Source organism: Bos javanicus, chromosome 15 (assembly GCF_032452875.1).
Source record: "Bos javanicus breed banteng chromosome 15, ARS-OSU_banteng_1.0, whole genome shotgun sequence".
Taxonomy (NCBI): Eukaryota; Metazoa; Chordata; class Mammalia; order Artiodactyla; family Bovidae; genus Bos; species Bos javanicus.
In genome coordinates this window covers 74,924,032-74,944,291 of record NC_083882.1, presented here as the reverse complement: position 1 = coordinate 74,944,291, position 20,260 = coordinate 74,924,032, and the positions used below count along the sequence as shown (strand labels likewise).

Below are 20,260 nucleotides of genomic sequence, written 5' to 3'. Positions count from 1 at the left end.
CTTCCCTCTGACATGGGAATAACGTTTTCATGGGCCGTCTCCTCCCTAGGCTTCATCTGCGGACGAGATGCTGAGAATTACGCTAAGTGTTTTGCTAGGATAATCTCGCTGAATCATTGCAGCACCCCTGAGAGTTAAATTATTAATTTCCCCTGTTACAGAAGGTGAAACAGGAACAGAGAGGCAAGCAGCTTGCCAGTGGCCACACAGCTAGGAAGTAGTGGGGTCCAGTCAATATTGGGCCCAGCAGCGACTCCACCCACCCTGTATTGTCCCCACCCACCTCTAGCATTCTGCCATGCAACCATAGGGAACCGGAGGCCCTGGAGGCTGACCTGGCACCTGCGAGTTTCCTTTTTTCTTTCTTTTTCCTGCGACACATGGCTTGGAGGATCCCAGTTCCCCGACCAGGGATTGAACCCACACCCTTGTCCATGAAAGCATGGAGTCTTAACCACCGAACTTCCAGGGAATTCCCCACTTGGGTTTCTTCATGACAACCACGAGGCCTCTTGTCTGTCCCCCACCCCCAAGCCACCCCCACCCCCACTCCCTACCCACGTGGCTAGTCCAGCCCAGGTCAGGGTGGGGCCGGGGTCGGGGCGGTGCTCACCTGGCCCATGTTGAAGTAGAAGAAGACCCCGGCAGTCACCTGGGCGATGAGGATCAGCAGGAGGAAGGCAAAGTACTGGGGGTGCAGAGCAGACACAGAGTCAGCAGGGTCCCCACCACGCCCCCCTCCCCTTGGATGCCCCCACCCAGTCTGGGCCAGGGCCCCCCGGGCAGGATGAGATGGGGGCGCTGGGTGGGTAGTGCTGGGGGGACCGCACTCACCATCCCCAGCAGGCAGCGGACCTCTTTGACGGCACCCAGGCAGCCCAGGAAGCCCATGAGCATGGTGAGGGCCCCCACGCTGATGAAGACGTAGGCCGCCACCTTGAACGAGGTGGAGGAGGTCTCTGCGGGGGAGAAGGACATTGGATTCAGCCTCTCTCGCCCTTGCTGAGTGCAAAATCGGGGCAGGGCTGCAGCCACATCCCTGCCGTGGGGTCAAGACACTGGGGTCAGCCATCCAGCCAGGCACCTGCTCCCTCCCCTGCTTTGGAAGTGGCCTCCCCTAGATGTGTGCCCCGCCCCCTCCCTGCTTTCCTTTTTCTCCTTAGCACTTAGGGGACTGAAAAGACTAGTTTTACTGACTTCTCTTGCTCATCGTCTGCGACTCCTAGGAGCCTGTAAGCTGCATGAGGGCAGGGACAGGTCCCTGCTGAAACCCCACCCCCGGGACAGCGTCCAGCACAGCAAAGTGCTGTATGAGTCACTTGCTGAATTAACGAAACAGACTGGCAGGTTCTGCTGGGGCTACGGACGCAGAAGCCCACCTTTCTCCATGTCCATAAACAACAAGCGTGGCTCCTCTTGCCCACTCACTATGCCTCAGGGCTTCACACATCTGCCAGAACTCTGCCCGGCAGGCACTAGCACACCCATCTCACAGATGAGGAAACTGAGGCTCAGAAAGGCACATCAGCAAGGGCCAGAGCTGGGATTTGCGAATAGGCAGACCCAATATTTTGTCCACCTGATGCAAAGAGAGACTCACTGGAAAAGACCCTGATGCTGGGGAAGACTGAAGGCAAAAGGAGAAGAGGGCAACAGAGGATGAGATGGTTGGATGGCATCACTGACCCAGTGGGCATGAGTTTGAGCAACCTCCAGGAGAGAGTGAAGGAGAGGGAAGCCTGGTGTGCTGCAGTCCATGGGGTTGCAAAGAGTCTGACACGACCGAGCGACTCAACAACAGACTCCCGACGCCAGGCTCTTTCCACTTCTGCACGGGCCGTGCGCACTGATGCAGGCGTTTCTCTCCTTTATTTGTTTGGCCCACAGAGATTTACCAGGAACCTCTGAGTGCCAGGCGCTACGCCAATGCTAGGTATGCAGCGGCCAGTCAACCTGCTGAGATCCCCACCCACAGAAGTGACGTGTGGCGGGGTGAGGGGTGTGAAAGGCCACGAAGACACTGAGGCTGGCTAAGATCAAGTGAGCACGGCACACGTCTGAGACGGGAGGAAGCTTGGGGCACGGGAAGACGGAAAAGAAGGTGAGAGAGAGAGGAGTCTGGCAGGGGATGTGCGGGGCAGGGGAAGGGGGGCGGTGCCTAATGGCCATGACGGAGCACCCCCGGGCGGATGGAGGTCAGAAATCTCGACCAGCGTTTCCCAAGAATCCCAACAGATCACGCAGGGAAGAGCTCACGCCCTCCTCCAGCTCCCAGGTGTGGGGTGTGTGGAGTCCACTCCAAACCCCGAGGCTGTGACGTGCCAGGAGGGCCCGGGGGTCGCGCCTCCTGTGGGCAGGGGGCTGCGGGCGCTGTCCTCTGACAGCCCCAGGCGCTGCAGGGAAGCTGATGAAGCACCCTCAGGGTGTGTGGGGGGTGGGCAGAGCTTCCAGACGGCAACAGAACAACCCCGAGGGCCTCAGCAGATCAGGAGGACCGCCATCGGGGATGCAGATTCCTGGGTCCACCACAGTTGGGCAGACTTTGCAGGAGATGACCCGGAATCCGCCTGTTCATTGTGCTTTCCCAATGACTTGGGCGCGCCCAGGGCTGCCAACGGGCTGACTGACAGCGACTCTGGCAGGGTGGGGGCGAACCTCAGAGGGGCTGAGGTCCCCACCTCAGCCATGGAGGGTGCGCGGGGGCCCTTAAGAAACACCACAAAGCTGGCGCATGGGTGGGTAGGAGCGGGTGATCCAGCCCCACTTCCTGGGCACAGACAGAAGGTTCTGGAGCTGAAGAAACGCCCTGGCCAGCCCACCTCACTCTCAGGCATCAGGGCAGGGCGGCCGCCCCACCCAGCTCCCTAACGGAGACCCGGAGAAGCTGAGCAGAGGCCCCGAGGGGGTGAGTGAGGAGACTTCCCTCTTACTCCAGGCCCTCACCGCCTGGGCTCTCATCCACCAACAAGAGCAGTGGGGAGGCGGTCAAATGTTGCTTTTTCTTAAACTTCCTGGGTTTGGGTTTCAGCAAGCCCTCCCAGTGAATCCTCCTCCTCCCAACATCAACTGGCACTGCCTGGAAATCCACGGTGTGCCAGCCCTGAAGAAGGCCCTTTATCCAAACCAGCCTGCTGAATTTCTGCCATGGCCCAGAGAAGGTGGCTCCACACCCTGATCCGTCTGTCGGGGCCCGGAGCAGCTAGGAGGCTGCGGACGGGGCCCAAGGGGCAAGGCTTGGGGCTGAGAGCCCGCCGCCGCCACCACCGCCACTCGGGGCCTTCTCCTGGGGGACCAACCGAGGTGCGAGGTCTCTGTTTCCCGGAACATTTTGTCAGTCCCTGTCCTCCTCCAGGGCCTCAGACCTGCTCCTGATCTGAGCCACGTGACGTAGGAAGGGGGCACACGTATAGCCCAGGTCCTATGCACCAAGACTGGCATCCTCTGGTCTTGTTGGGTCTCAGAGGTACCAGCGAAGTGGGCAGGAAGTAGCCCAAACCTCCCAAAGAGCCCAAGCGCCACACAAAGTCGGTTGCTACCTACCCCCAACTTTGCTGCCAATGGCTCTGACCCCTGTGGGGTGTGGGCAGGCCATTTTCTGGGCTTCTGGCTTGTTTGTTTTTTTCCCTCTGTGAAATCAAACTAGTAATTCCGGCTTCTTAAAGATGTTCTAAGGATCAGATGGTATTATAAACTGATTTAACAATCATTTATGCAGGGTTTACGGTTTACCAGAAACCCTTCTAAATTCGTTCAGACATTAACTTGCCTAATTTCTCAGGATGGACTTCATGACGTGGTCTATTATCACCTTCATATCACAGATGAGGAGGTACAGAGGGTGGAGTAACTTGCCCAGGATCGCACAACCAGTAGATGGCAGAGCCAGGACCGGAACCCTGGCATCGGGCTTGGTGCTCTAGTCCTGACCCGCCGTGCTGGCTTCTGCTCCTGACGGTGTGAATGTGGGGCGTGCTGTGGGGCCCGGTGGTAGGGGGTGAGGGGGGCGCTCAGGAGCCATGCCCCCTGGTTCCCATCCCTCTTCCCCCACCCTCTAGCTGTGCCCTTGGACAAGTGTCTACCTTTTCCCTCAGTTTCCTCCGTTGCAAGATGGGGCTGGTAATGCCCAGCCCCAGGGACTCCCAGTGAGGACTCAATTAGGTAAGAGGAGAGCCGTGTCACGCAGGCTCTGGGCTCACGCACACAGTAGGCCCTGGGCTCCCGGTTCTGACTCTCATTTGCTGCGAGACTCTTAGCAAGTCTTTTTCTCCCTTTCTCTGAGCCTCAGTTTACATAGTGACTGGGCTAACACATTAGCGTTTCTGAACTCTGGCTGCCCAGGAAACCCCCTAGGAAGATTTTTAAAAGCCTCAGGGGGTGCTCTGGAGCTCCACCCACACCCCTGGAGTCAGATCCCTTGGGGGTGGGGTCAGGCCTCCGTATCTGTAAAATCACTCGGGTGCATCCAGGGGGCCTCCAAAGCCTGGCCAACTTGAGATTCTCAGCCCTGAACAGGGAGGACCCCGGGAGCGCCGGGCAGGCGGGGTGCAGAGGGCAGGAACGCAGTGGGCCGGCTGGGCCCTGAGACTTTGCCCCGAGGCACAGTGCCCGCTGAGTGTGCACCACGGCCCAGGAAGCAGGCAGCCTGGGCCGAGCGAGCGCGGCCAGGGAGAATGTGTCCCATCCTCCTCGCAGGGAGGGTGTTGGGGGTGTGGGCACCCGACTGTGGCAGGAAACCCAAACCTTAGCCCCCGGATGGGGAGCCGTCCACGCCCTGCCCCCAGCAGAAGTCAGGGCTGACAGTCCCAGACAGCAGCGGATATGGTGGAGGGGGGATCACCCTTGCTTCCCTTCCCTTCGCGTCCGAGGGGAGGCACAGCCCCCGGGGCCCCCTCCATCACCCATCCTAGCCTGGTTCCGTTTCATTCAAATCAAGCAGCTGTCACGGGCCTGAGTCCAAACCTGCTGCCTCGGGCAGCTGCTGGGAGGGGAAGTGAGCCAAGGACCCGCTCACTGAGGGGCGTGGCATCGGACTCCGCTCTCTGCCTCCCTCCCGCCTCAGGACGGCCACTGGAGGCGAGCTCAGCAAGCCTGGCAGGCTTCCTGGAGGAGGCGGCGAGAGGCCCAGGAAGGCCTCCTAACGTCCTGGCAGGGGAGCCCTGGGCTTCTTCCCCTCCAGCTTCAAGAGGGAGACAAGGAGCTTCCCCTACCATCTGGACCAAAGCTCTGGGGGTCCGAGTCCCACACTCGTCACTCTGAGGTTGGGTGAACTTGAGCCAGGGATGTTACTTCTCTGAGTCTTCATTTGAAAGGCGGGAAGTTCCTATTGCCCAAGGCTGCTGTGAGGTTAGGGCAGTTTATCTATGCCAAACGCTTGGCTCCGTGCCTGGCACACTGGCCACAAGCGGTAGATGCTGGCCTGGCGCCTCCTCATCACTGCACTTGCCTGGTCCACCTGGCCGGGGCCAGGCACGTCGCAGGTGCTTCGTGCGTGCCTGACGACCTGCCACTCCTGGCTTTTCTTCTGAACTGGAAAGGGGAGGCACCACTGCCCAAGTGTTGCTGAGCAGGCAAGTGGAGGCACGGAGGAGGTAAGAGGCTTTCTCAAGGTCAGGGCAGAGGGAAGGGGCCAGGATGGAGAACAAGCCTCTCTCATCCCCCAGCCTTCTCCAGACAACAGCAGCTTTGTTTTGAGAGGGAGAGAAAATTCCTTCTGAAAACCCCTGCGGAGAGGCCCGGGGGGTGGGGGTGGGGGGGGCGGCGCAGAGTGGTCAGCAGCAGGACCTGGGCAAGGCAGGCCCCGAGGGCAGCTGAAAAAGGGAGGGTCGAGGACTTGTGGGAGCAGCCCCACCTGCTGCCCCACCCCTCGTTCAGAGGCAGCTGGGCCAGGGAGGAGCAGGGGGACCCTTACGTAAGATGGAGATGAAACTGTTCTTGTCGACCAGGATCCATATCCCGAAGCCCAGGATCACCGCGCCCAGGACCTGGAAGAAGAAAGGGGCAGTTAATGGGGTCCCCTCCCAGCTGCCCCCGGGTCGGGGGGACCACATCCATCTTTGCCCAGCCCAGGATGTCAGGGTGGCCTCAAGCCCCGAACCCCAACTGCAACCAACTCCAGCAATCCAGAGAGCAGGCCAGGAGTGGGAAGTCCCTCCTCTCTCTGCTCTCCCCTATCCTACTCTGTGTGCGGTCAAACCGAGGGTGCCGGCTCTGGGGGTGCCGCCTCCTGCCAGGGGGACCCTCCTACTTATCTCCTGGCCCTTCCCCAGCTTGGGGGCTGGGAGCTTCCCAAACAAGCCAGGCTCCGGGGCACGTGGAGCCTTCCGCGGACTTGATCATCGAAGCCTAACCTGTCTTCAGATCTCTCGGCTCCAAGACCACTTTTCACGGGAGGCTTCCTGACCCCCAGCCAACTAAGGGGCTTCAACTGCGGGGCAACCACCATCGGACCCTTCTTAAACCCACTAAACCCACTGGGTTTAACTCTACCGCATATCCCTCTGGCTGGACTGTGAGCTCCCTGAGGGCAGGGCTGGGTTGCATGCAGCCTGTGGACCTGGGCACCTACTGTACCAGGGGCAGAGGACTCAGCAAGGGACTGAGTTCATGAACCAGACTGTGTACATACAAGATTAGAAAAGGAAAGGAATGGGGTGTGTGGTGGGGTGTGGTCGTTGTAGGCCCAGGCCCAGGGATTTCCTGCCTCCCTTCCCTGCACCAGCGGGCAGACCCACAACCTGAGCCTACCTCCCCAGGTGGAACTGCCACCAGGATCCACCCTCCCATCGAGCCAGCTAAGCGTGGGGAGGGGCCCACAGTCTGGGCCAAAGCACAGATTCGCGTACGGGGACGCATCACCCTGCAAGACTGGCCTTCCCCTGGGGCCTGGCCTGGGTCCACCTCGGGGATAAACCACCTTCAGGGTCCCAGTGCATCCCCATGCCCCTTTACCACCAGCCTGGGCTCCCGCCTCAGTCATCATCCCATAATCTCAGGGGCTAGGCCAGCAGCTGCTGTTAAAGCCCTCAGCCTGGGATGAGCCCCTTGGCCCCAGGGGCTTCGTCAGTCTTGCTCTACAATTATTAAAAAGCTGGGGCGCTGGGTAAGGTGAATGGGGCATTTGCTTCACATGTGAACTGTGACTCAGGGGACACCAAAACCACTCAGTAACCGAGATAAATGAGTTCACAGCGACCATTTTTAAGAAACGAAACCTCATGGGGAAAAAAATGCATGATGAACAAAATATCAATCTTTTATAAATAAAGACAGGCTTGGTGTTAACTGCTTTTGCCTTTTGAAAAGGCCCAGGGCCCCAATGTGGTGGGCTATTGCCGATCCCGAAGCAAGTACCTTGCTCGCCTCACCCTTAGAGGCAACACCCCTTAAAGACAACAGCAGCTGCGGCCAGGAAGTGGAAAGAACAATGACCCCCGGACATCTGTCCCCAGCAACTCACCTGTCGCCTCCTCTCTCCCTGTCAGATGGACCCTGTTATTGTCCTCACTTTACAGACAGGGAGACTGGGGTCCTGACCTTGCCTGAGGTCCCCCAATTCACCCATCAGGGGCTCAACGTCAGGTCTGATTGTACAGCTTGGTCACGTGGCAGCAAACCAGGGTCAGGGATTCTGGGGGTCTGTCCTGGGCCTCGGCCCAGAAAGCCAGTCCCTGAAAACAGGAAAACTCCTGGGACCCTGGGGGTGGAGGGGGGGTGGGGTGGACGAGTGTCCACCCGTAAGTGGCAGGCACCTCAGACCACACAGCTCTCTGGGAGGAAGGTGGGCTTGACAGGGCCTGGCAGTTAGGTTTCCAAAGACTCCTGAACCCTTCCGCACCCCAACATGGCTGGCCCGGGGTCTGCCCTGCACTCACACCCACGTGAAGCAGCCCCGGTCTGCTCACCTGCACTCAAGGGGCAGGGCTGCAGGAAGAACTGCCCTCCTAAACAGAGAATGCAAGACAGGGCGGAAAATTCCCTCTGGGCAAATATTTTACCCCCAATAGAGTAAAATCCCAGACTGCCCAGCTGGGCTCCTCAGCTCGCCTCCAGGAGCCCAGCGAGTGAAGCGCCTGGTACGATCTTTTCGGTTCCTCTGCAGGTCTGGGGACTACGGCCTGACCGCTTGCCAGGTGCTGCTGGATCCGCGCCAGGCCACGGGACAGCCAGGAGCGAGGCCAGGTAGGGGGCCAGGACACGCCCTTCCTCTGTGAACCCAGACTGGGGCCACGGGGCACACGCCTCATGAACACCTCTCCCCAGACCCACCAGAGCCTCCTGGCAGGGGCCAGGCGCCTCACAGGCCAGCACCCTACCCGCAGAAAGGCCACGGCACCCGCGGCCTCAAAGTTTCTTTAGATCTGAGAAAAGCTGATGCCGGGGTAATTTCCTGGGGAGTTTGGGGTCATGAGGGGAGTAGGCCAGGGTGTACACGTGGACCCGAGTGCATACGTGAGAACACACGGCAGCCAGAGAGATTTGGCCAAACCACAGGTTCAATCACGTAACCGCTTCCCGCTGTGCAGGAAACACAGACCCAGATCCTTCCTGGAAGGGCTGCTTGCCCAGCTGAGAGAGGCTCGCTGGGACCCACTCCCCCGGTGCTGGACTTGTGGTCCTGCCAGCCGCATACGTAACTGCAGGGTGCTCTTGCTGACTGCCCCGGTGAGGTCGGCTGCCTTGTTATCTGCTCTCTTAGGGACCATGTCCTTCAGGCCCAGCTCCTCCCACAACTGCAGTACTACTGTCCACTTGAGCCGGTACTTGATGGAAGTCCATCACTCCCCGGACCACAGGCCCCCGAGCGCAGAAGCCACGGCTCTTCCACCAAGTGAATGTCTACCTGGCACCCAGGACGGGGTCTGAATACACAGGGCTGTCAAGTGTACCCTTGGTGGATGAGTGACGAGTGATGGGTAAATGGACACACACACACTGTCTCCTTTCATTCTCTCATTTCTCTCTCACCCTCCTGAGATAAAAAGCTCCCCCTCTCTCCCACTACAGCCCCCCCATATCCTGATGAGCCCTCCTGGGCCCTGGCACCCGGGGAGGGAACACCTGCTCCCTGCCAGTGTCCTGGAGCAGCTGGGAGGAGACGAAGCGAGACCAACCCTCAGAGCGCGGCCCTAGGGAAGCTCGTCTAGGCTCTGGTTCCGCAGGTAGCCTGGGAATGGAAGGGACACCCTGGCCCCAGACCCTCAACCCCTCTCCCTTCCTCCATGAAGTCTCCACCTCCCTCCCTCCCGCTGCATGGGGGGCTGCGTCCCCAGGCCCTGCCACCTCCTAGCCTGTAGCCCAAACTCCCCACTCAGGCCCTGAGAGCCCCAGGGACAGAACCACCGGCTCCCACACTCCACCCCTCATCCTGGCTGGCTGGCCCTTAGAGCTGGGTCTCAGCCGGGAGCACAGTGCCTGCCAGGGAAGGCGTGGTTCGGGCTGTGCAGACAGCTGATTTCCAGAAGCCTGGCCCTGCCGGGAGGGCCCTGACTGCTGAGCTGGGAAACTCAGGTGCCCAGGCCCTGCGGCCATCAATGGAGGGCCGGAGCGGCAGGGCGGCCTCAGCAGCATCCTTGAGGCAGGGAAGGTAGGCCAGAGCCAGGGTGGACCCGCTGCAGGGCAGGCAGCACCAGGGCTGTCCATGTCCACGCAAGTGTGTGCATGCATGTGTGGGTACATGTGTGTGCATGTGTGTGTGCATGCATGTGGGTGTGTGGGGTACATGCATGTGCACGTGTGTGCGTGTGTGCGTGGGCACATGTGTACATGTATGTGTGGGGTGTGTGGGTACGCGTGTGTGCATGCGTGTGTGCATGCATGTGTGGGTACATGTGTACATGTATTGTGTGGGGGTGTGGGGGTACGCGTGTGTGCATGTGTGTGTGCATGCATGTGGGTGTGTGGGTACATGTGTGTGCACATGTGTGCGCGCGGGTGTGGGTACATGTGTACATGTATTGTGGGGTGTGTGGGTACGCGTGTGCATGCGTGTGTGCATGCATGTGTGGGTACATGTGTGTGTGTGTGTGTGCACTTCTGTGTGCACTTCTGTGTGCACGGGTGTGGGTGCGTGTGTACATGTATGTGGGGGTGTGGGTACGCGTGTGCATGCGTGTGTGCATGCATGTGTGGGTACATGTGTGTGTGCACTTCTGTGTGCACGGGTGTGGGTGCGTGTGTTCATGTATGTGCGTGTGTGGGTGCATGTGGGTACGTGTGTGTGCATGCATGTGTGCCAGCAATACACCTGTAAACATCTATGTTTTGGGTTAAAGTTATGAGAGGGAGTTTAGCATGATGCTTGGTTTGGACAGAGGAGCCTGGTAGGCTCTAGTCCTGGGGTCGCTAGGAGTTGGACACGACTGAGTGATTTCACTTTCACTTTTCACTTTCAGGCATTGGAGAAGGAAATGGCAGCCCACTCCAGTGTTCTTGCCTGGAGAATCCCAGGGATGGGGGAGCCTGGTGGGCTGCCGTCTATGGGGTCGCACAGAGTCGGACACGACTGACGCGACTTAGCAGCATACTCCTGCGTAACTTGTAATGTAAAAAAACTTTTTTTCCACAAGGAATTCATTGTAGAAAATTTGAAAAATGCAGAGAAGCAAAAAGAATGAAACCAAAAATCTCAGGAATCCCAACATGAATATTCAGAAGTATTTTCTGTTCCTCTCAAAAATATGTATGTATATATATACCTTTTTAAAAATAAAATTGAGTCATAATAAACATCCTATAAACATTTTGATTTTTTTTAATAGTATCGGGTGAACCAATAGCATGAGAGGCCACAGCCCCCAGCACCACTCCTTTAACGGTCTCTCTAGTCCACTCTCCACCCACCCCGACCCCCATCACACACTCACACTCTCACACACTACTCATACACTCACTCACACACCCACACATGCACACCCACGTTTGCTCACACAAACATACACATGCTCACACACCCCCACACACACTCACACATAATCTCACGTTGACTCACACACATACTCACCCATAAGTGTGTGCACATATGCATGCACACACACACACACTCACATATAATCTCACATACACTCACACACACATACTCACCCATAAGCATGTACACGCATGCACACACATACACACACACTCATTCCATCATCCTGGCAACTCCAAGGCAGGAGGAGTCCTCCTGTGCCAGACCAGAGAGGAAAATCAAGGCCCCGGGAAAAGCAGCTCCAGATGTGCACGGAGCGAACAGCTGGGCGGCTCCTGGCCCGAGAGGAGGGTGGGTCTGGGGAGGGGCGACGGTGTCCTCACTCTGCCCACCCTCTGGGAGCTCGGAGCAGTGGGGGACACCCCTCACCGTGTGGGTGGGGGTGTGGTGGGGCAGCTGAGACCCAGACCTGCCGCAGGCAGATTCCTCAGGGCTGGCGGAGGAGGATGGGGAGTCAGGACCGGACAAGGAAGATGCCGCTCTCCCCACGCCCACCTCCCACCCAGACCGCCCTGTGGCCTCGGCGGAGCTCCGGGAGAGGGAAAGACTGGGGCAGGGGCCCAGTGTTCTGCCTCCGTGCCAGCTGGGAACGCTGGGAATCTCCTTCCACCCCCACCTGCTTCCATTTCCAACAATCTGCCTGAGGCCCCAGCCCCGCCACACCCCACCACCAGCCCCAGGCTGGAAGGTCTTGGACTGGGATGTCCCAGGAAGAGAGTGTCTTTCCTAGGCAGTTGGAAGGTGCCGGTCATACTTACAAAGAAGAGCAAGTTGAAGAGGAAGAGGAAGTACTTGGTGACTTTGATGCAGGCTGACCCCATCCTGTCGGTCCTGGAGCTCCCTGGGCAGAAGAGAGACGGCAGGTGGGTCAGTGCTGCGCAGGACCTGAGCTGGGGGGAGGACAGGGAACTGATGCTGACGGACACCCCAGACCCACTGACCCTCGATCACCCCAGCTCACCCTCGCCACAACCTCACGAGGTAGGTGCTAACACATCAGGTCCTATTACAGGGGACCCTGAGGCCAAGAGGTTAGATGACCGACTCAGAGCCACACTGCAGTGGGGTGAGGGTGTGGGTGGCAGTTAGGGTCTGGCTTAGCCGCTCCACCAGGGCTGGGCCTACAGGAAAGTTACCAACAATAACCCTCAGGCTCCCTGAGGTCAGACACAACCAGAATGCCTAACAGCCAGCCTTCAGGCCCCACGGGGCCAAGGGAGCCAGCAGAGGCAGCTGGGGCTGAGACAGCTGGCCTGGGACAGCTGCAGGGGCCGAGCTGGCCTGGGGGTGGGGGAGTAGGCACCAGACCCTGTTCCCACTGCCCCGTGGAGGGTGGGGAGAAGCAGCCACGGAGCAGAGGGAACAGAGGGCCCAAGGCGTGGACTTCATCCCTTCCTCCTGCAAGGCTGAAAGGCCATCCTGAGCCTGCGGCTCCCCGTTCACGTGGAGGTCCCCTCACCCTGGTCTAATCCATCATTTTTGCCAAATGGGAGCTCAGCTTCAATTTTCTACACCTCTAGGGACGGGAGTAGGGGAGTTAAGGGGGAGATTCGGGCACAACATGGAACAAAGCCGTCTGAGGAAGGAAACGGTGACCTGGGTGGTAGTGAGTGCCCTATCCCAAGTGGCGTGCAAGTAACAGTTGAATAAAGACTTATGGGAATTCAAGTGCTACAGGGGGATATTAGACTGAACACTCCTCCAGGCTACCAGCGTCCAAGGCCTGGGTCTGAGAAATGTGGGAACAGCAGTGACTCAGAGCCAGGGAAGTCCAGCCTCAGTAACTCCACCTGGGGCCTCCTCCAGGCCCAGAGGGGCAGAAAACAAGGGTTCCCCTCTTGTCAAGAGATCCAGAGATCTGAGATCCTGAAGCCAGGCCTGGCCCCAGGAAGGCCTGCTGGGGGTGTCCCCATGAAGGAGAGCCATTGTCCTCTGTCTCCCCTCCCAGGGCAGCGCCTGACAACCACAGGCACTTGGTAAACTGGCACAGAACAAAACAGCAAGAGAAGAAAGAGCCTCTCGCCGAAGGAGGCGTGCTTTTCCTGCCAACCACGGCCCTGCTTGAATTTCCTCCCCGTGAAGGCAGAGGGGCTGCCCCAGGCTCAGCCCCAGGCTCAGCCCCAGGCCGCCTGTGGCTAAGTCATCCCTTCCTGAGAAGAACCCCACCACTTCGGGGAGCGGGGACGCTGGCTGAATTCTTGTGAAACTGGAGAAGTGTGGAAACGGTCGTTCCTTTGGCAATCAATGCTGGCCGGCGCTGTTGCACAGGGAAAGGAGTTTCTACCCTTTCTGGCTTCACGTCCTCCGTCCAGGCTGGGCCTCCAGGGCAGCCTTGCAAGATTGCAGATATTCAGAAAGGGGCGATTTTTAGACAAGAGTAACCACCTGGCCGGCGCTTCCCCAGTGGCTCAGCAGTAAAGAATCCACCTGCCAGTGCAGGAGACTTGGATTCGATCCCTGGGTCTGGAAGATTCCTTTGGAGAAGAAAAGGGCAAATCTACTCCAGTATTCTTGCCCCAGAAATTCCATGGACAGTCCATAGAGTTGCCGAATAGTCAGACATGACTGGGCGACTAAACAAAAACAGCCACCTGGCCTCCCCAGGAACAGCGCCGACTCCGGGCAGCTGTCGGAGTGTGTCATCCCTTTAGTGTGGCGGGTCCTCCTCTCTGGCGGGGGTCGGGGGCAGGTGGAGGCAAGTGAACTAACTTGCCTGAGTCACAATGATCCTTACGCAGTGGTGTGGTATTTGAGCCACAGAACCACCATATTCCACTCTGTTTGATGAGAGTGGCATTGCTTTTTATTGATTTTTATAACATGTCACTAGCAGTAAAGAAGGACTTCCCTGATGCCTCAGCTCGTAAAGAATCTGCCTGCCATGCAGGAGAGCCCGGTTCTGTTCCTCAGTTGGGAACATCCACTGAAGAAGGGTTAGGCTACCCACTCCAGTGTTCTTGGGAGAAGACAATGGCACCACACTCCAGTACTCTTGCCTGGAAAACCCCATGGGCAGAGGAGCCTGGTGGGCTGCAGTCCATGGGGACACGACTGAGCGACTTCACTTTCACTTTTCACTTTCATGCATTGGAGAAGGAAATGGCAACCCACTCCAGTGTTCTTGCCTGGAGAGTCCCGGGTACGGGGGAGCCTGGTGGGCTGCCGTCTATGGGGTTGCACAGAGTCAGACACGACTGAAGCGACTTAGCAGCAGCAGCCAGTATTCTTGGGCTTCCCTGTGGGCTCAGCTGGTAAAGAATCCACCTGCAATGTGGGAGACCTGGGATTGATCCCTGGGTTGGGAAGATCCCCTGGAGAAGGGAAAGGCTACCCACTCCAGTATTCCGGCCTGGAGAATCCCATGGACTGTGTAGTCCATGGGGTCACAAAGAGTTGGACAGACTGGTTTTCACTTTCACTTCTGGTCTTCCCTGTAACTCAAATGGTAAAGATTTGCCTCCAATTCAGAAGACCCAGGTTCAATCCCTGGGTCGGAAAGATCCTCTGGAGAAGGAAATGGCAACCCACTCCAGTATTCTTGCCTAGAGAATCCCACAGGCAGAGGAGACTGGTGGGCTACAGTCCACAGGTCGCAAAGAGTCAGACACGACTGAGCAACTAACACTCTGGTAAAGAATCCGCCTGCCAGTGCCAGAGACGTAAGAGATGCAGGTTCGATCCTGGGGTCGGCAAGATCTCCTGGAGGAAGGCACGGCAAGCCACTCCAGTATTCTTGCCCGGAGAATCCCGTGGACAGAGGAGCCTGGTGGGCTGCGGTCCATGGGGTTGCAGAGTCGGATACAACTGAAGCAACTTAGCACACACGATAGCTCCAGACCCAAGGGCTGTGAAGCGCTGCCTCCCAGGAGTGGCCCTGACTGCAGAAAGGGGTCTCTGGGAATGGCTGGGATTCCATTATGTAGGTGGTGAGGACCAAGGCCACTGTTAAAAGGAGCTCTGGTTTGCAGGCAAGGAGGAGGCAGAGGCTGCTCGGCTGGGATTCCCTGATACCACAGGCAACCTCGCTGGTCTCTCTTCATGCACTCAAATTATACTAGGAGTTCGGCAAAGTAAGCCCTTCAGCATCCTTTGAGCAAACTGGAGCTCAGAGGGGTGAGGGAGCTTGCCCAAGGTCAAGGGTACATGGACCAGCAAGGACAGAACCCAGGCCTCCTGGCCCCTGAGGCCACCTCCTCCTCTCCAGGAAGCAGCTGGGTGGATTCAGGTGCTGAAACAAGCAGCCCCATGATTGACAGGTAGGTTGGCCAATCAGGGAAAGCCCAGAGACTACCTGAGACTCATCTGAGGGAAGAGAAGGGGCTGAGAATCAGAGCCTGGGGTGATGGGTGGTTCCTGGACCTGTCGGCCAAGATCCAGGATACAGAGTGTTTCTGCCCCGCGAGTGCTGACACTACCCCTCATAGAAGCTGGGAGCAGGAGATGAACACGTCTTCCATACTGGGCAGAAGATGGGTGGCCCCACAAAGGGCAGGAAGTCAGCTCAGGCTGGGGACACACCTAGGCTGCCCCTGATGCAGGGTGACATCAACCTCAGTGAGATCACAATGACCACCAAGCCCTGAGGAGACCCCAAAGTCGGAATCCGAGGGTCTGGGGTCACACTCTAGTGGTCTCAACTTTAGTCTCTTCATCCACAAGGTAAGAATAAGGGTTGGTGTAAGGCAGGGATTGGCCAGTTAGGGCCTGTGGATCAAATCCAACCCACCCTCTAGATTCTGTATGGCTCACAAGAACAGATTTTACATTTTTAAGTAGTTAGAAAGTAGAAAAGTCTCTCAGTCATGTCTGACTCTTTGTGACCCCTGGAATTCTCCAAGCCAGAATACTAGAGTGGGTAGCCTTTCCCTTCTCCAGGGGATCTTCCCAACCCAGGGATCAAACCCAGGTCTCCCACATTGCAGGCGGATTCTTTACCAGCTGAGCCCCTAGAGAAGCCCCAAATCATACCTTCCCTGACTGGGAACCATTTTAAGTAGGTGGGAAAAAATAAAAAGAATATCTTGTAACACACGAAATTCAAATAAATAAAGTTGTCCTGGCCCCCAGCCATGCCCACCCTTTTATGTATTTGCCCATGGCAGCTATTACAAGAAATGGCAAAGTGGACTGGTTGTGACACAGACCACTGGCCTGCAGAGCCTGAAACATCCCCTGCCTGGCCTTTTATGGAAGAAGACTGAAGGCTCCTGGCGCAGGGGAGCAGACGGTACACGCACATGTGTCTGGAAGAGACGGCAAGAACCAGGACTGCTGATAGCTTGGGATTTTGGTGGAGAGCGAGCTGGGTGGCAGAAAGTGAATAATCAGGAAGGAGAAGATGCAGGATCCCCCAAGGGTTCAAATCCTCATTCTGTCAATGCACGGCTAGAGAAGGGACTCCCGGGGCCTCGTTGCCCAGTGGAAGCCCGTGTTATAAAGAAAAGCGAGGTCAGCACCTGGCACAGTCAGGGCTGGATGAGCTGGAGCTGGGGAAGCGTCTTCATCAGCGCTTTCCCGAGAAGCGATGGGTGAGCGTTTCACTTGCACATCAAATTAGACAAAGAGGGAGGCTCCCGATGTTAGGCTTTCCTGTATACACTTTCTGTAAACACGAGGAGGTCTGCTCATGCTTTCCTGCGAGGATGTCTTGACAGTCACAAAACAAGGGAAGGAGATGCAAGCCCATCTCTTTTGGAAAATTCCGGAACAGTCACTGACAGCTCTGTGAGCAGCAGGAAGGAGCTGCTGATTTCATGGAATACTCTAGAGCAGGGAAACGGACCATTTCTAAGCAACTTCGATTTAAATTGACCAAAAACATAAATTCTACACCAAATCAGTTTGTACAATGAAATTAATACACTACCGGTATTTTACTAACTCCAGCTCATCCTTCGACACTCCAGACATCCACCTCCTCCAGGAAACCCACTCTGACCATCCTTGTCACCACCGTCACCGCCACCCGCTCCCCACTAACACACAGGCTGGTTAGGAGCCCTCCCCGCTGCTTCCTTCCAGCAGCACTGGGTACTACAGCAGTTCCCACAACAGGTCCTGGCATCACACTGCCTGGGTTTGAACGCTGTTCTATCACCTCCTGGCTGTGTGACCTCAGACAAGTGACTTAGCCTCTCTGAACCTCACCTTGCTCATCTGTGAGAAGAAGAAACATATAACCTGCTTGGCAGATTTGCCCAGAGATTAAACTAGATAATGTGGGTCAAATGCCTGGCACGAAGGAGGCTTTCAATAAATGGAGGTTACTATTATAACTCATGAAGCTGTACAGTAACTTTCTGCTTATTTGTCCATCTCCCCTATGGACTGTGATATCTTGAGGGGAAAGGTGATGTATCCTTTATGAGGTCAAAGTGGGCTCATCCAAAATTTGCTGAATGGGAGACTAGATGGACGCAGGGAGGGAGGGAGGGAGGGATGAGTACATGGGTGAAGGCATAGGTGGGTGATGGACAGATGAGTGGATGGAGGGAGGGGTGAGCGGAGAGGGGGTGGGTGGGGAGAGGTGGATAGAGAGGTGAAGGGGAGGGGAAGGAACTTGCACATGGAAAACCAGGACTTTTCAGATGCTCAGTCACTCGAAGGGGGCCTGAGATCCGTTGCCCCTAAGTCAGCTGAGACTCCCTTTTCAGACTTCTTCTGTCTTGTCCCAAGGGGGATGTGTAGGGGCGGCACTCAGGGCCAGCTCTGCATGCCAGGACCCACAGTCACGGCTCCCTTGCCTTCCCCGGGGGTGGAGGGGAAGCCCGTGGGGAAGAACCCCTTCTTTAAGAGAACCCCTCGTCCGTGCCGGGCCCCAGTTCACCCTGGTAGAGTGGGAGGTAGGTTTATCCTGCACCTGATGAAGGAGGAACCGCGCCCCCCCGCCCCCCTCCCGCGGCCTGACCCTGGAACCCAGATGTCCCTGAACAGCCCTGCGGAGACCAAGCGGGGCAGGGGAGGGGGATGCTGTGGCCCCTCCAGGCCCCGAGTCTGGAGCTTTAAGCTCGGCGCCTGCTCTGAAGGGACGCCCTGCTTGAGACCCAGCACAGGTGACTGTCCTTCCTACCCCAACCCCAGACCTGCCTCTTCAACCGTCAAGTGACAGGCTGGGACCAGAGCAGAGGCAGTTTCCAGGGTAGTTCTTCGGAATACAAGTCCTAGAAGACAGGCCGTTCGGAACTAGAGACTCCCCTGTCACCAAGTCTATGGAGTGCCAATTCTTCCCAAGGGTCACATTAGGCTATTAGCGTCTCCAAGACACCCGGCAGTAAACACCACTGACCGAAAACCATCTATCACTCAACAGCCTAACATCGCACGGAATACATTTCAGGAAATGCCAAGCCCAAGGCTCCTGGTCCTCTGGGACCGGGGCTCCTGAACTCTAAGTGCTGCAGGATTCAGAGACGGGGAGATGAACGGCCCTTCGACCCACCAGCTGGCTCAGACACGACACCGGAGCCACACTCGGGTCTCCTCCTCCTTCCTTCATCCCACAGCCGGAATGGGTCTCCTCCAACCCTTGCCCCTCCCAGCTCCCCATCCCACCTCCAACCTAGACCAGTGCAGCTCCCTGGCTGCTCACAGGATCCCCTCCTGCCCTCGTCAGGCCATCATGCCCACTGCAGGGAGGACTCTGAGAAATGCAAACTAGATCTTGTCACTCTCTGGCCTGCAACCCTCCAATGGTGACGGAGCCGAGGCGTTCGCTGTAAGATCCAGACTCTTACGTGGCCGGTGAGGCCCCGCCCGGTTGGTCCCTCCCCTCCTCCATCCTCCCCATCACACATTCGTTCCTAAGGCCGCTCCTTCCTGTTGTTCTGTACACCAGGCCCCTGCCCACCCGAGCGCCTTTGCCCTCTCAGTTCCTGTGCCAGGAGCCCTCTGCCCACAGAGTGGGCTCCCTCCCTTCCCCTAGGCAGGCGGAGGTATTCCCCCCAGAGGCCTTCTCTGAACACCTGATCTACACGCCTGGCTGGCCGGCTGGCTGGCCACAACTCCAGCTGCGTGTGGGAATCAAAATATGCTAATATGCAGCCCCTGGCCCCTGCCCCAGTCAAATCATCGGACTCTTGGGTGTGGGGCCGGGGAGTCCCCTGGCGCAGCTTGGACGCCTGGGCCCGTCACATGGCCCTGCTCACCGCAGTCACCTTGCTGCTCCGCTACCATGACCGGAGCCCCCATTAGAACAGAACATGGTTCTGTTAGTTCTATGCTTCTAGTAGAATATGGTTCCTTTAGGGGAGGGGCTGCATCCCTCTCATTTACCCAGCAACCCACAGTCCAGACAGTGCCTGGAACACCACAAGCCTTCCGTGCGTATCTGCAGGAAAAAGGAAAGGAAAGGAATATCTGGGGAAGTCAGGAACAGTTCCTTAGAGGGGATAAGGCAAACCAACTTTGATCCTGCAACTGCGGGTCTCTTGCTGTTGTTCCACCACTCAGTCGTGTCCAGCTGTTTGCGACCCCATGGATAGCAGCACGCCAGGCCTCCCTGTCCATCACCAACTCCCGGAGCTTGCTCAAACTCATGTCCATCCAATTGATGATGCCATCTAACCATCTCATTCTCTGTCGCTCCCTTCTCCTCCTGCCCTCAGTCTTCCCCAGCATCAGGGTCTTTTCCAGTGAGTTGGCTCTTTGCATTAACTGGCTAGGGCTTCCCTGGTGGCTCAGATGGTAAAGAATCTGCCTGCAGAGCAGGAGACCTGGGTTCCTTCCCTGGGTTGGGATGATCCCCTGCAGGAGGGGATGGCACTCCAGTATACTCCCACTCCAGTATTCTTGCCTGGAGAATCCCCCTGGACAGAGGAGCCTGGTGGGCTACAGTCCTTAGGGTCGCAGAGTTGGACGCTACTGAGCAACTGAGCATATCAGGTGGCTAAAGTATTAGAGCCTCAGCATCAGTCTTTCCAATGAATGTTCAGGGTTGATTTCCTTTAGGATTGACTGGTTTGATCTCCTTTCTGTCCAAGGGACTCTTAAGAGTCTTCTCCACCAACACAATTCAAAGACATCAATTCTGTGGCAGTCAGCCTTTTCTTGGTCCAACTCCCACATCCATACGTGACTACTAGAATGAACAGTATGAAAAGGCAAGTCAAAAAAAAAAAAAAAAGAAAAGGCAAGTCTCTGGTGCTTAAAAATAACATCATTGGCTTGTGGGGAGGGGGTTACTTCCCTTCCCAAGAGATTTAATTTTAATCTCTGCTGGGTCAGAAAAGGCTGACAGAAGCCGTGAACCCTCTCTCTAGAAAGATGCACGAAGACAGGCAGGCACATGCTTTCTTC

At 57.1% G+C, this 20,260-nt stretch overlaps 1 protein-coding gene and 2 long non-coding RNA genes across 6 annotated transcripts in view; 1 reads left to right on the top strand and 2 right to left on the bottom strand.

The window, feature by feature from the left end:
- CD82 (CD82 molecule) overlaps nucleotides 1-20,260 on the bottom strand; it is a 56,425-nt gene that overhangs the window by 13,781 nt on the left and 22,384 nt on the right. For 3 of the 4 annotated variants that reach the window (XM_061381208.1, XM_061381211.1, XM_061381210.1), the window contains exons 2-5: nucleotides 11,725-11,807; nucleotides 5,909-5,981; nucleotides 835-959; nucleotides 614-688 (exon numbers count right to left, since the gene is read on the bottom strand). In XM_061381208.1, the coding sequence (XP_061237192.1) occupies nucleotides 614-688; nucleotides 835-959; nucleotides 5,909-5,981; nucleotides 11,725-11,787 (336 nt within the window). In that variant the 5' untranslated portion in view covers nucleotides 11,788-11,807. Of the gene's footprint in view, nucleotides 1-613; nucleotides 689-834; nucleotides 960-5,908; nucleotides 5,982-11,724; nucleotides 11,857-20,260 lie in introns of all 4 variants that reach the window. The other variant, XM_061381209.1, reaches the window with a different exon arrangement.
- Nucleotides 3,647-5,902, bottom strand: LOC133227003 (uncharacterized). The gene is made up of 2 exons (XR_009729699.1): nucleotides 5,208-5,902; nucleotides 3,647-3,972 (listed from the first exon to the last, which is right to left on the bottom strand). It is a non-coding gene; the product is annotated as an uncharacterized LOC133227003 (long non-coding RNA).
- LOC133227002 (uncharacterized) lies at nucleotides 14,498-18,632 on the top strand. The gene is made up of 2 exons (XR_009729698.1): nucleotides 14,498-15,625; nucleotides 18,276-18,632. It is a non-coding gene; the product is annotated as an uncharacterized LOC133227002 (long non-coding RNA).